This window comes from Chaetodon auriga, chromosome 23 (assembly GCF_051107435.1).
Source record: "Chaetodon auriga isolate fChaAug3 chromosome 23, fChaAug3.hap1, whole genome shotgun sequence".
Classification (NCBI taxonomy): Eukaryota; Metazoa; Chordata; class Actinopteri; order Chaetodontiformes; family Chaetodontidae; genus Chaetodon; species Chaetodon auriga.
Window position 1 is genome coordinate 18312497 of NC_135096.1, and position 13302 is coordinate 18325798.

General features: G+C 52.3%; 1 protein-coding gene across 9 annotated transcripts in view; it reads right to left on the reverse strand.

Annotated features, from left to right (window-relative positions):
- agap1 (ArfGAP with GTPase domain, ankyrin repeat and PH domain 1) overlaps window positions 1-13302 on the reverse strand; it is a 117432-nt gene that overhangs the window by 61370 nt on the left and 42760 nt on the right. For 5 of the 9 annotated variants that reach the window (XM_076723279.1, XM_076723277.1, XM_076723275.1 and 2 more), the window contains exons 2-6: window positions 6009-6067; window positions 5804-5891; window positions 2388-2402; window positions 883-968; window positions 372-513 (exon numbers count right to left, since the gene is read on the reverse strand). In XM_076723279.1, coding sequence (XP_076579394.1) covers window positions 372-513; window positions 883-968; window positions 2388-2402; window positions 5804-5891; window positions 6009-6067 — 390 coding nt within the window. The remainder of the gene's footprint in view (window positions 1-371; window positions 514-882; window positions 969-2387; window positions 2403-5803; window positions 5892-6008; window positions 6068-13302) is intronic. The other 4 variants (XM_076723280.1, XM_076723278.1, XM_076723276.1 and 1 more) reach the window with 1 other exon arrangement.

Here is a 13302-nt window from a genome sequence, read left to right on the forward strand (position 1 = left end):
GAGAGGACAGCAGAGAGGACAGTAGAGAGGACAGAGAGGACAGAGAGGACAGCAGAGAGGACAGTGAGGACAGCAGAGAGGACAGAGAGGACAGAGAGGACAGCAGAGAGGACAGTGAGGACAGCAGAGAGGACAGAGAGGACAGAGAGGACAGCAGAGAGGACAGAGAGGACAGAGAGGACAGCAGAGAGGACAGAGAGGACAGAGAGGACAGAGAGGACCAACTGCAGTGACGGAAACACACCACTGGGTGGCAGCAACAGCCCAAAAAAGCTTTGTCCAAAGAGAGGGGGACAGAGTGTGTGTGTGTGTGTGTGTGTGCGTGTGTGTGTGTGCATGTGTGCGTGTGTGTGCGTGCGTGCGTGTCACACCTTGCGTGCCCACCAGCACCAGCGGCAGGTCGGCGGTGTTCCTGTAGCTGGCGAGGCGGCTGAAGTAGTGATAAACGGTCTGGAAGCTGATCTCGTCCTCCAGACTGAAGACGAAGATGACGGCGTCCACCCACAGCGCAAACTGCACAGAGAGATTCAAATGAAACTTTATTCACACCGGAAACGAGCGCGAGCCTGTTTCCAAAAACTGAACCAACGGGCTTCAAGTGACAGGAAGTCAGAGAGAGGCAGAGGAGAGGAGACGAAGAGCAGAAGGAAAACAAGTCAATTATTCATCAACTCTCCTGTCTGAGCTGTCTGTCTAGACAAAGCTCCTTTGGTCAGACACCTCCAGTCTGATCCGGATGGAGCCCACCTGTCACCAGGTGCATGCTGGGAAACATCCTGAGCTGAATGTCAGTGGAGCTGCTGACGTGACTTTGACTTGGGTTCAGATTCTGAGCTGAAAGTGGTTGTGGTCTAACGGGGCTCGTGCAGGTGCAGTACTCACCTGGGCCTCCGGGGGGCCTCCTTCGTCTCTGATGAGCAGCAGGTGACTCTGACCGTCCACCACGATCTCCTTCTTAAAGCGACCGCCTGCGGGAAAGGACAGGAGCGTCAGAGGCGACGCGGCACGGCAGAGCTGCTGCTAACACCACTACAGGTGACTCACAGTGGGGGGGTGATCAATGACTCGCCAATGACTGACTGATTGATTAACTGATCGGTGACAGATGATCGATGCTACATGAGGAGAGTGGACAACGATGACTAAAGATGACTGAAAGACGATGTGACTCACACACACGTCTGCTTTGAACCTGACTTAACCCTTCTGAGAACGCTCAGGTGACTGACGAGGACGAGGTCATGTGACTGTGTGTGTGCGTGTGTGTGTGTGTGAAACAGACTGAATTAAACTCTGGCGTCTCGTCAAACGCCCGGCAGGTGTCGGGTCTGTTCTCGGAGAAGCAGACCTGCGGCTTCCTGTGCGCCGACGTCACGCCGCAGCAGGAAGGCAGATGGTGTGTTTAACGCTGAGTCAGCAGAGTGTGTGTTCACGTGTCTGTGTTTACATACAGGATGTGTGTGTGTGTGTGTGTGGGGGGGGGGTAACATGGCGTTAGCATGCACGTAGCTGCAGATCATGAGGGAGGATGAAGGGAAAAAATCATTGACACAGAGCTAAGACATGAGGGGCGGAGCTACACGCTGAGTCCAGCTTCAGGTTCAGAGACTCTCAGCAGGTCTGAGCTGATCCAGGGTCAGCGCCGGCAGACAGGAAGTGTCAGGACAGGACCGCCTCTCGGGCTTTTGGCGCGCAGGTCTGCAGACTACAAGTTTGGTCCACGTCAGGCAAAACGAGGCTGCACGAACTGACCTCAGACCAGGTGTTCTGACTACAAGGTGACAGCCGGAGGGATCTAAGACACGAGCAAACGATCGCCGATGAGGAGTCGACGTGTTTCCAAGGCACGTCTGTTTTTTGGCTGCGATGGAACCACGAAACAAGCGTCTGGAACAGCTCGAAGTAAAACAGCCCGAATTTAAGGCCAAATGCTTTTTGAGCTTTCTGGAAAACTGCGTCTGAAGTCTTGTCGTCTGCAGCTCAGGCGTCCATGTTGGACCTCCCCGCGGAGCGCTTTCATCCTCGGCTTTGGTTTAGAGCCTTTCAACAAAGTTTAACTGTTAGAAGTAAACTTCTTCAACTGGTCTGTGACGTCCCAGAAGGGTCCTGGACAGAATGATGGATGTGAACACTCAATCATTCTTCACGATTCCACGACTGCAGAGCTCTGACTAACACCCACTGCTAATTCTAATTAGCCTTTGATTAGCATCAAATTACACAATCACTCCTTCCAGGAAACTTCTTGGAAATCATGGACCAATGAGAGACTGAGAGGAGGCGTGACGCTGAACCCGAGCTGATCTCAACATGCTGCAGAATCAAAGAGGCGATGGAGGGATGGAGGGATGGATGGATGAAGAGCAGAGGAGAGAGAGCATAGTTACCTGCATCCACGTCAGCTAGTTTACAAGAGCAGCCCAGAAAGAAGAAAGAGGAAACACAAAGCAACGCAGCCACCGTTAATACATGCAGTCAAACCCAGAGAGAGCTCATCAGAAAGACAGATGGAAGGAAAACTCATGAGGGCGAGACAAGAGAGGGACAGAGAGGACACGAAGTCAAAGGAAAGAGGAAAACATGAGGTCGACACAGAAAGAGAGAAAATCAGAGTGTGTTCAGAGTTTTCTGTGCAGGTCAGCTGGAGGTCAGAGCAGAAAACACACGAGGAAAAGTGCTGCAGAAGAAGAAAAGGACAGAGACGGGGGGGGGGGGGGGGGAGAGAGAGAGAGAGAGGGGGAGGAGGAGGAGGAGGAGGAGGAGGAGGAGGAGGAGGAGGAGATCATGGCTGGACCCGCTCGCTGAAGCTGTTTTTAGCTCTTCACAAACAGAGGAAGACTCTGAAATAACAGGAAACGAATCTGTGACCGAGCTCGCTGAGGAGATGCTGAGGATTCCTGAAGCTGTTTCGTGCACCTGAACGCACCTGGAAGCGCGACCCCGCCCTCAGAAGAAGCAGGCTAACGTGTCGCTGGCTAACGTGTCGCTTTAGAAACAGTAGGATCTGTGAATGGAGTCTGGCTCCCTGTGCGAGCAGCATTAGTTTAGAGGCTGCGGGTGGTTTCCCAACCAAACCTCCTTTACGTTTTAATGGATTCCATCTGCTGCTGCTCAGACGCGCCGCTAGAGCTCAGCTTTTTGGGGTTTTTCGGGGCATTTTCAAATTAGGCATTCCATTTTACGTGGAAAGCTGAAAGTGTGGGTGTCCTCAAACGCAGCGCAGCGACACAGATGAAGCGGCCGTGCGAGCAGCAGCTTTGCTGACGGGCTGAGAGCGTGGAGCTGACGTCTGCAGCCCCGGCTCCAGTCTGCAGCCTAAGAATAGTTCTGGTTAGCGGCTTCGCGGTCGCCCTGCGCTCGCAAGCCACCAGCTCCCAATCAATCGCCGTGGGACTCCAGGCCGCCGTATTTTTAGATCGCAGGAATTTCTAAACAACACATCAGCTTCCCCGCTCCTCTTTTCACTTCTCAGCGGTTATGCAACGACATCAAAGCTTTTCCTCTGATTGGAGCTGAGTCGCCGCTTCCTTGACGGGCGGCGGTGCCAAGTCGTTAGATGACAGATCTGGGAGCTGTTGTTCGGGGCTGGCTCGGACACGGTATGCGAGGCCTCTTGAAAAGCCGTGTCGTGTTGCTTTTGGCAGAGCTGTGGTGTAATTACGGCGGGCGGTGGGCACTCGGCAGCCTGACAGCGCCGGCCGGAGCTCAGCCGCCGCAGAGGGCATTTTAAGAGGAGGTACGTCACTGCTGAAGGACATTTTCTCAGTTTTATGTTGGTGCACCTCAGAAATGATCGGCTCTGGGGATTCCCGGCGACCACCAGCGTCTGGGACGTTTCCCTGCTTGTAGCTTTGCAGCTTGCGGCTGAAGAACCCTCCAGAGTCCGTTTCCACCGGCTGATCTGTGACAGACGAACTCAAGGATCTGATGTTTAAGTTTAAGTGCATCCCGCTTCGCCGTTGAAGGCCCAGTTTCTCCAGCGAGCGACCCGCAGCTAAAATTGGTTTGTGGGCCGATGGCGGGAGCGTCCCACATGACAAAGGCAGCAAAGATTTCAACCAGAATAAACCCTGTTTGATGGTTTTCAGAGCTCTAAACACACAAAGCAGGTCAGAGGGTTAATGAGCGCAGGGCCTCGGCTTCTCCTCTCACACCAGGCTCAGGGAGGCTCAACGTGTCGTCATCCGACCGGTTTCTAGAAAAGTCCTGAAAAGCTCAAATAACAGCTGGTTTTCAATAATCATGAGGGTGCAATGAGCTCGAACAGCATGCCGTGTCTTTCTGCTCAGCCTCCACTCAAACAGCAGGTATCAACGACATCCAAGAGCTTTTTGATCTTTCTCATTTATTTCTGCAGAGAAGAGACTCAACACTTCCTGCAGATGTTTTAAAGAAAAAGCCAGAAAAGCACATTTTGTCCTTTGAGCCAACTGGAGGCTTTTAATGTGAAACATCTGTGCAGGAAGTGCCACTGACATTCATTATGGCCAAACCTGCACTCTGTGTAAACTCCTTGGTATTACTGCTCAAAAAGCTTTAACTTGAACTTTATTAGTATCCTGATGGAACAACAAACAGCAAAGACATAAAAAAATTCATTATTTAAAAACAATAAAAAAACAGGAAGTGAGGAGAGCAGATCCTCATCGTGTGTAAAGTGCAGAGTGTAAATCTCTGTGCTGCATTAGGAGTCTTTCACAATAAAAGCCTCCATGCTGGGCTTCCTCTGACAGCATGAACTCTTTAAATGACTGGACCAAAACCACCAGCCCTGAAGCAGCTTGTAGTTCTGGTCTGTGCTGAAGGTTGATGATGAGACGCGTCCTCCATCAGTCCCCCCAGCGGAGACAACTTCCTGCAGTCTGATGTCTCCTGAAACGTCTGTGTGTGCAGGATCCATGAGGAAGCTTCTCCAGCCTCCACAGTGAAATATTAAAGGCACACGGGCTTTAGCAGAAGTGGGTCTTCGCCTCGGGAGGCTGCTGTACTGAACAGCATGGGGGGGCAGCCGGGGGCTTTAATATTGGATGAGGAATATGGCCGTCTCCGCGGGGCGTGTGGGCAGAGACGCCGTCGGAAAGCACGGTCGGCAGATGAAACATTCAGGAGCTCGGCAGAGAAGCCGACGTCGTTTAAGGTTCGTTCATTTCTGAGGATCATTGAGGAGGAGAAACTCCAAACATCACACCTCCCACCCCCTCCTCCCTCTGAAGCCTGTGTGGCTCGGCGTGTTCCAGAGGGTTCGAACGTGTCTTCGAGGCTTTAACACGTCCTGTACTCACTCCTCAAATCATCTGAGTCTTTGGTGAAAGCTCCTGACGTCGGCCTGCAGAGCTCCACGCGTGACCGTCTCCACTCTCTTTATCTTTACTTCTGCTCCGTTGGTCAAATCTGGGCTTTTGTTTCCCTCTGAGTGCAGGAGGAGGAGACGAGAGGAGGGAGGAGAAACGGAGGAGGTGCAGCTGGACGGCAGAGGACGGCGCTCTGGGCGGTTGCGTGCAGGACGTGGAGGTTGTTAACGTCTTACTTTGCCTGCTGGGGTTTTTAATCCGGCCTCAGTTCATTATTTTCTCCTGCTTTCTGAAGTTGATTTAATCTGCTTTGCTTTTTTCTTTATTTATTTCACGGATGTAATCTTGGAAAGAGGAGGGGGCGGCGGCGTAAAGCTGGATGAGTTTGGCACAGCGACACTGGACGGCGTCGTTTTTTTTTTTTTTGGCTCGAGGACGAAACGAGAAGGGAGACACAGATCCAGCCAGATCTGACAGAGGACAGAGGGACGGACAGAAGACAGCGCTCTTACCTTCAGGTGACTCCTCCTGGACGTACGTTCCTGTCAGGTACCTGTGGACCAGCGCCGACTTACCGCTGGCCAGGTTACCCACAATGCCCTGGGAAAGAGGGGTCGGTTTTTTTCCCATTAGTGATCATTTTATTTTACTTAAGTTCAGGAGTGTTTGGACGTTTGTCTCACAGAAACGAAGAAAAAGTCCCTGAATCAGACTCACCACTTTGAGTTCCGGTACCGTCCGACTCAGCGTCCACTCCTGACTGTTCACGAACGCATCTGGAGGAGACAGAGGACAAAAACACCCGTCAGTCAAATGGAGTGAACATGTGGTGCCTTCAGGTGCAGCACGTTAACAACAGAACTCATGAATTCATTCAGTGCAGATGTTGAGGACGTTCCTTAAAATGTCTTTTTGCTGCTGTCAGTTTACGGTCGAGCATGTCGACGAGACGACCGGACAAGAGACACAACGAGCCGCACGTCGACCGACACGGTGACGAACGGAGGGACAGGAGGAGGACGAAGAGTGGGGGGCACCCTTTGGTCCCACACCAGGACAGGTGGAGACACCTGGTGAACTGGTCCGTTTGAAGCGGACTGAGACCCTGACTGAAGGCGGAGTCCTGAGATCCGGAGCAGAGGCGGCGAGCTGAGAGGTCATGGGAAACCAGGGGTCGCACTGATGTTCCTCCCACACACACGAGCTGGGCTCTGAGTGTGTGTTACTGCAGTGTGATAGTGTCAGTGTTATCAGGGAGCTCTCTCACACACGCACACACACACACACACACACACACACACACACACACACTCCTTCTGTATCTGAACAATAACAGCTCACTGCCTCCAACACAAACACCGAACAGCTCAAACTCATTCTTCCACTCACTCGTCTTCCTCAGAGACCACTGAAGGACGACTTGAGACCAGCACACCGTCCACAAAGATCTCAGCGACCCCTCTGATCACCACAAGATCCTCACAGACCACCCGAACCTCCTGAAGGACCCCGAAACATCTCCATTAACCACCACAACCTCCTGAACGAGCTGCAGAACCACACACACACACACACACACACACACACACACACACACACCATTAACTGGTGTGTGTGACACCTCGGCCTGTGTGTTAAGTGTGTTAAGTAGGCCAGTGGGCCAGGTCCACTTAGAGCCTTCAGTCCTTTTTTACTTATTCATCAGCAGCAATCTGTGCCGGGGGTGGGGTGTGGGTGGGGGTGGGGGTGGGGCTGGGGGTGGGGGGGCACTAAAAGGATGATGTCTGGATTGAAAAAAAAGTGTGAAAATGTTTTGTCTGCTGATGCTGGAGGATCAGAGCTCAGAGGAAGTTCTCCTGTTTGCTCACAGTTAAACACTAAATAAGCTGAATTTTAAACAGACTCTGGTTCACCATCAGATTTGATTCTGAGCAAAACTGATATTTAACATGAAACGTGTCGCGTGCTACAACCATCCTCCTCCTCCTCATGAAGAAGATAAACCCTGCAGCTCCCTTCCATGCTTCCCTGTCACTGGTTTCACAGGCTGGGACCAGTTCAACCAAACACCAGAGACTTTTTCTCTCCTTCTACAAACTCACACACTCTTTCTGTGGCTGAAAGCTTCAACGCGAATCCACTTTCCTGGACTTTGTCGACGTGCAGCAGGACGTTCTGCTGTCGTCTCCACAGCTGGAGACGCCCACAAACAAGCAGCTGTTGTTTTCTCCGGCTGTTGCTGTGATACGGGATGAATCAGGAAGCGGGCCGGTTCATCCTTTCACAGTAAAGGTCTCTTTAAAGCGTCATAATTCGGCCTCTGTTGGATCCTGCTGATGCCGCTGTGTGTGTGCTCCGTATCTGTCTGGAAAGAATCCAGAAAGAAGCTTCCCCATTGGCTGGCGGACACACAGAGGGGGGCATTGTTCAGGTTTCAACAAACGTCGGCCTGTGTCGGCGTGACCCCTCCCTCTCTGCCAGGCAGGATGTTGATCCAGCTGCTTCCTGTTTTCAGGGGCCCTCCGGTTCCCCTCTGCTGGTTCCCAGTAAGACCCTCCGCCAAGTGATGGAAATGACCGGCGGGGCCGCGATTAGCCGCTTCGCCAGGTGACCCACCACCTGACGTCGTCTGCATCCTCACTGGACGCAGTTAGCCATTGGCCACTTTGCTCAGTCAACAAAGGTGTTTTTACACCTTTAAATGCTCATTTTCAGGCTTCAAACTGCCACCAGACAGGAAGTGCATCAACCAATCAGCTCGTGACTTAACAGACTTCACACCTGAGGAGTGGTCATATATGAAGCTGCACAACACGTCTGAACACCAGGCAGGCTACAGGAAAATAAAAAATGACTGCTGGTTGGACAAAACTGTGCTGAGTCAGCAAGTGGAGGGAAAGTCCGGGAGAGTTTCAGAGGGGATTCTGGGTAAGAAAAGACACGAGGAAGCAAAAACATCTGGGAACATGTGGGCGGCACACCTGAACTCAATCAACGCACAAACAGAGAATCACTTCATGACTGTGTTAACGGAGTGATGAGGGCGAGGAAGAGAGGAAGAGGAAGAGGAAGACGTTTCTGAGAGCGGCGAGGCCTCTGAGTGAATGTAGATCTGGAACCATTCGTCCATTGAAGGAGGTTCCTGTCGCATCTCCATCGATGTTATCGTCGTCTGACACCCAAATAAAAGAGACGAGACAGGAAAAGACTGGAGGCGACGGACAGAAGACGTGTTTTAAACAGAGAAGAAGAGGACAGTCAGCACATCCTGGAGCCTGAGGAGGGAACCAACAACCCTACGGCTAAAAAACAACCTGAAGAAGACCGAAGGACAGACAGACGGACCACAGGCGAGACTGAGCTCCATAAAACGCTCTGAGTGTGGAGACAAATGAGGACGGGGAGAAAACAGATGGAGCGAAACAGATGGATGGAGATGAAGAGAAGAGGATGGAGAGCTCTTCCTCTTCGTCATCGCTCAGGGAGGAAAAACTTAGAAATGAGAGCAGGCGTCATGGGACAGAAAACATTCCTCCACACCTCGCTCCCTCCATCCCTCCATCCCTCCACCCCTCCCTCCATCCCTCCATCCCTCCACTCCTCCACCCCTCCCTCCATCCCTCCATCCACCCCTCCCTCCATCCCTCCCTCCACCCCTCCACCCCTCCCTCCCTCCATCCCTCCATCCACCCCTCCATCCCTCCACTCCTCCCTCCATCCACCCCTCCACCCCTCCATCCCTCCACCCCTCCCTCCATCCCTCCACCCCTCCCTCCATCCACCCCTCCATCCCTCCACCCCTCCCTCCCTCCATCCCTCCATCCACCCCTCCATCCCTCCACTCCTCCCTCCATCCACCCCTCCACCCCTCCATCCCTCCATCCCTCCACCCCTCCACTCCTCCATCCCTCCACCCCTCCCTCCATCCCTCCACCCCTCCCTCCCTCCATCCCTCCACCCCTCCCTCCATCCCTCCACCCCTCCCTCGCTCCCTCCATCCCTCCATCCCTCCACCCCTCCCTCCATCCCTCCATCCCTCCATCCCTCCACTCCTCCACCCCTCCCTCCATCCCTCCATCCACCCCTCCCTCCATCCCTCCCTCCACCCCTCCACCCCTCCCTCCCTCCATCCACCCCTCCATCCCTCCACTCCTCCCTCCATCCACCCCTCCACCCCTCCATCCCTCCATCCCTCCACCCCTCCACTCCTCCATCCCTCCACCCCTCCCTCCATCCCTCCACCCCTCCCTCCCTCCATCCCTCCATCCCTCCGTGCCAACACAGAGCTGCAGAACAGTGACAGGAGAGGAAGAAGAGGAGGAAAGACGGTGTGGAGGAGGCCTTCAACGTGAGGCGTCAGGACTCCCGGTGTCTCCAGAATAACCTCCATCATTAACCCTTGGTTCTGTTTTTACGTTGGGTTCTCCCTCAGCGGGCAGGAGAACCTTCATGAGCAGACGTTTCAGGACCGGGTCAGAACAACCGACATCTTTAAACCAGCAGAAATGAGAGGATTTAAAGGAAGGCGCCTGAAATCTTCACATCAACACTTTAGCACAAACCCACAAGAAATCAAGACTTTTCACCCAGAATAAAAAGATCCAAAGACCCTGAAAACTAAGTCTAAAAAACTGAAGGAAGTGGACAATCTGAGGCCTTTAAACCCAAAATAACACAGCGAAGATACACAACCCTGAATCCACAAACCTCTCGCCTGAACACCAAGACCACAAGGTCTGCACTCTTAAACCTGTGGAATCCAAGACCTGAAACCTTCAGCAAACCAAGACCCCGAAGATCCTGACACAAACTACAAAACCACAAGAACCCAGAACCTTTGCGCCTGCACTTCACCAGGCATTCAGGCTGCACAGGTGTGCTGTCAGGCTGCAGGTGAAGGTGAGAAGATGAAACGACTGGCCGGTGCATCAAGTTACTGGGTGGAGCTGATTTCCAGATGACTCGTGTCTGTTTTCCCTGAAGCTTCTGCTGCTTCAGCTAATGCTAACGCTAATGCTAATGTGACAGGCTACATTTTTAACTCTAAAGCTAAAACAGCAGAGATCTTTGTCCCTGACTGCAACCAAAGATCTTCAGTCTGAAAGAGCTCTGAAAATCAAAACAAGACTTTAATCTGCTGCACGAACTCGTCATGTTTACATCCCCGAGAAGCCAAGACCTCCACTCTGAGGCAGAATCTAGAGAACCAGAAACCTGTAATGATAAACCTGAAGAACAGAAAGCACAAATAAATAAATACATTTCCACTTTCAACTCGTAAAGTTCAGCCGCCATTTCTAAATATTGGCTGCCGCTGAGTGACATATTTAGGTTTACGAGGGCCACACAAAGAGAGCGTGTTTATGTGGAGGCAGCTGGAGGACAGAAACACGACGACGAGACGCAGCAGGAACAAACAAGATAACGAGGTCTCTAACGAGGTCTGAGCTGGAGACGGATGTGAGTCCGGTCCAGTCCGGTCCGGTCCGGTTCAGTTCATGAGCTCCAGGGACGGCTCGAGGTCGCTTTCAAAGACACGAGAGCAGATCTGTTCCTGATCAACACAACGAGAACCGTGAACACAAGGCAAGGCCTCGCTGCATCAGCACAGGGAGGCAGGAAACACCGAGCATCATGGGTAAATTACAAAGGAAGACGGAGAGAGAGAATAAGAGAGCGAGCCAGGAAGTGGAGGATAAAATGAGATGAAGATCAAAAGTGCAAATGAAAGCCAGGACTGACGCGACTCGCTTTCATTTCCTCGCTCACACGTCACGTCTGCGGCAGACATGTTGGATTCAAACAGAGTCGGCGAGCTCACGAGACGACGTCCTCGTCTTCTTGGTGCCTGCAAACGGCATCGATTCATCGAGGGATGGAGGCGTTTACAGGCAGAGGACGAGGTGGACGAGCTGGTCCCTGTCTGTCTGCCTAGGGGCTGTCTCACTGCCTCTTTTCCCATCAGGCACTGCAGGGCAGGCACAAACATCATGATCCACGTTTCAAGTCCAAAGATCTGAAATCTGTTTGCAGCTGCAGGAGGATCTGAGCTGAGATCAGACTGTCGTTTGAAGTCGTGTCAAACACAGTGAGCCTCGTCATGAGCGAGTCACCTGGAACAACTGAAAGTCAGTGTGTCCAGAGAGGACTGCAGGGACGCAGAGACAGACGGCTGGCGTCCACCACGTCCAGCCCCGTCGAAAACACTCCAGACTGTGGAATCAACAAACCAGCCCAAGAACAAGTTTGTTCTCTGGCCAAAGAAACTTTATTGACACTGTGGAAAGTGACTGACAGCAGACGACCGTTTACCAAACCAATGCCTTCAATAACAGACAGTCACATGATCAAACAGCTCAGTTTCTACTCATCCGGCCGTCAGTCGATCGATAGTTTGGTCTATAAACTGTCGTAAAAACAGCAAATGTTTACATTTCACAACAATTTTCACATTTCTGCTGAATAAAACAAGAAAAATATCACATTTTTCTGTCAGTCGATGAATCAATTCATTATATTAGTGTTAGCAGCTATGCTATGCTGAGCTAAATGCTAATGCTAGCATGCTCACAATGACAATGCTAACATCATGTTTAGCAAGCATGTGGACCACATTCACCATCTTAGTTTAGCATGTTAGCATGCTAACACTGCCGAGGCTGCTGGGAGCAGCCGGCCAGCACACACACACACACACACACGCACGCACGCATGCGCACACACACGGGTCACATGACCAAACTGAAACGTCCTTTTCTAAACTGGTCTGGGAGCCTCGGGCACGAGGACGGAGTCCAGGTGAGGCGAGGTGCAGAAACAGCTGATGAAGCATGAGGAAGACGACGCTGACTTCATCTCCCGTCTTTCTTTGATGTGACAGCACACGTCAGATTTTCGGGCTTTGATCCTCGTTAATTGACTGATTAAGGACGTGATCAGCAGATGAACGCCGCAGGCCGATCATCTTCTCTCTCTAGATTTCTGACATCAACAGTAAAACCTGCACACTGACCTCAAACCACAACTTTATTTAAACCGACCACAGTTTCACATCCATTTTTAAACGCTGACCCGAGCGGCAGCGAAACGCCGCCTCCTTAAATAAACGTGTGGTTGTGAGTCAGCCTGCAGGCGTCTGATCCACTGTTTCTCCAACACGAAGCTGCTTCTGCAGCTTTAACTCCACGAGGATGTGCCGCCGACCAGTCCGTCATTTACATGTTTAACGGATGGTGATTGGTACGAAGGACGTCTGAAACCAGAGACCAGATTTTCTTCATCGTTGATCAAACCCGATCACGCTGATGGTCTGAGACATGCTGATGTCACAAGTGGAATAAATAGAAACCAGAACGGAAAATAAAGCTTCAGTGTTCGTGCCAGCAGCCAGACTTTCAGTCAGAGTCGACCTCGAGGTGACCGCCGGCTGCTTTCTGCCCGGAGAGGCTGGTTAGCAGCCGCAGCCAAACGTGGCCTCGGTCGGCCGGTCGCCGTCGCTGCTTACGGCACGCCGGCCGGCCGGACCGACCTCACGGCGCCTGAGCGGGAGGTCGGCTGAGGAGGCCCGACAGAGCAGCTTCAACCTGAACACAACCAGCCAAACACCTGAGGAAACACCTGCTGATGCCTCACACAAACACAGAGTGCGGCGGCATCTCAAACTGACATCATGATGACATCACCGCCCTGCGTCCTGAGGCATGCTGGGAATCCGAACGTCTACTAAACCATGAGAGGAATCCCAGTGAGTCACGGAGCCTTGGCGGTGCTGAAACCGGTCTGTCTAATCTTAGAAGGTAAACACGACGAACAGGCGACGCCTCTGCGCTGTAACAACACGCCTCACCCGCGACGGACGGACACGCCTCAACGACAACGTGCTGAGGATCCTTCGCATGACACCTGAGCAGCACCTGCACCCACAGCAGGGACTGATTCTGTTTCAGGTTCATGAGGATCAGTTTGAGACGTTACTCCAACGTTTAGCAGTGAAAACACGTCAGTTCTCTTC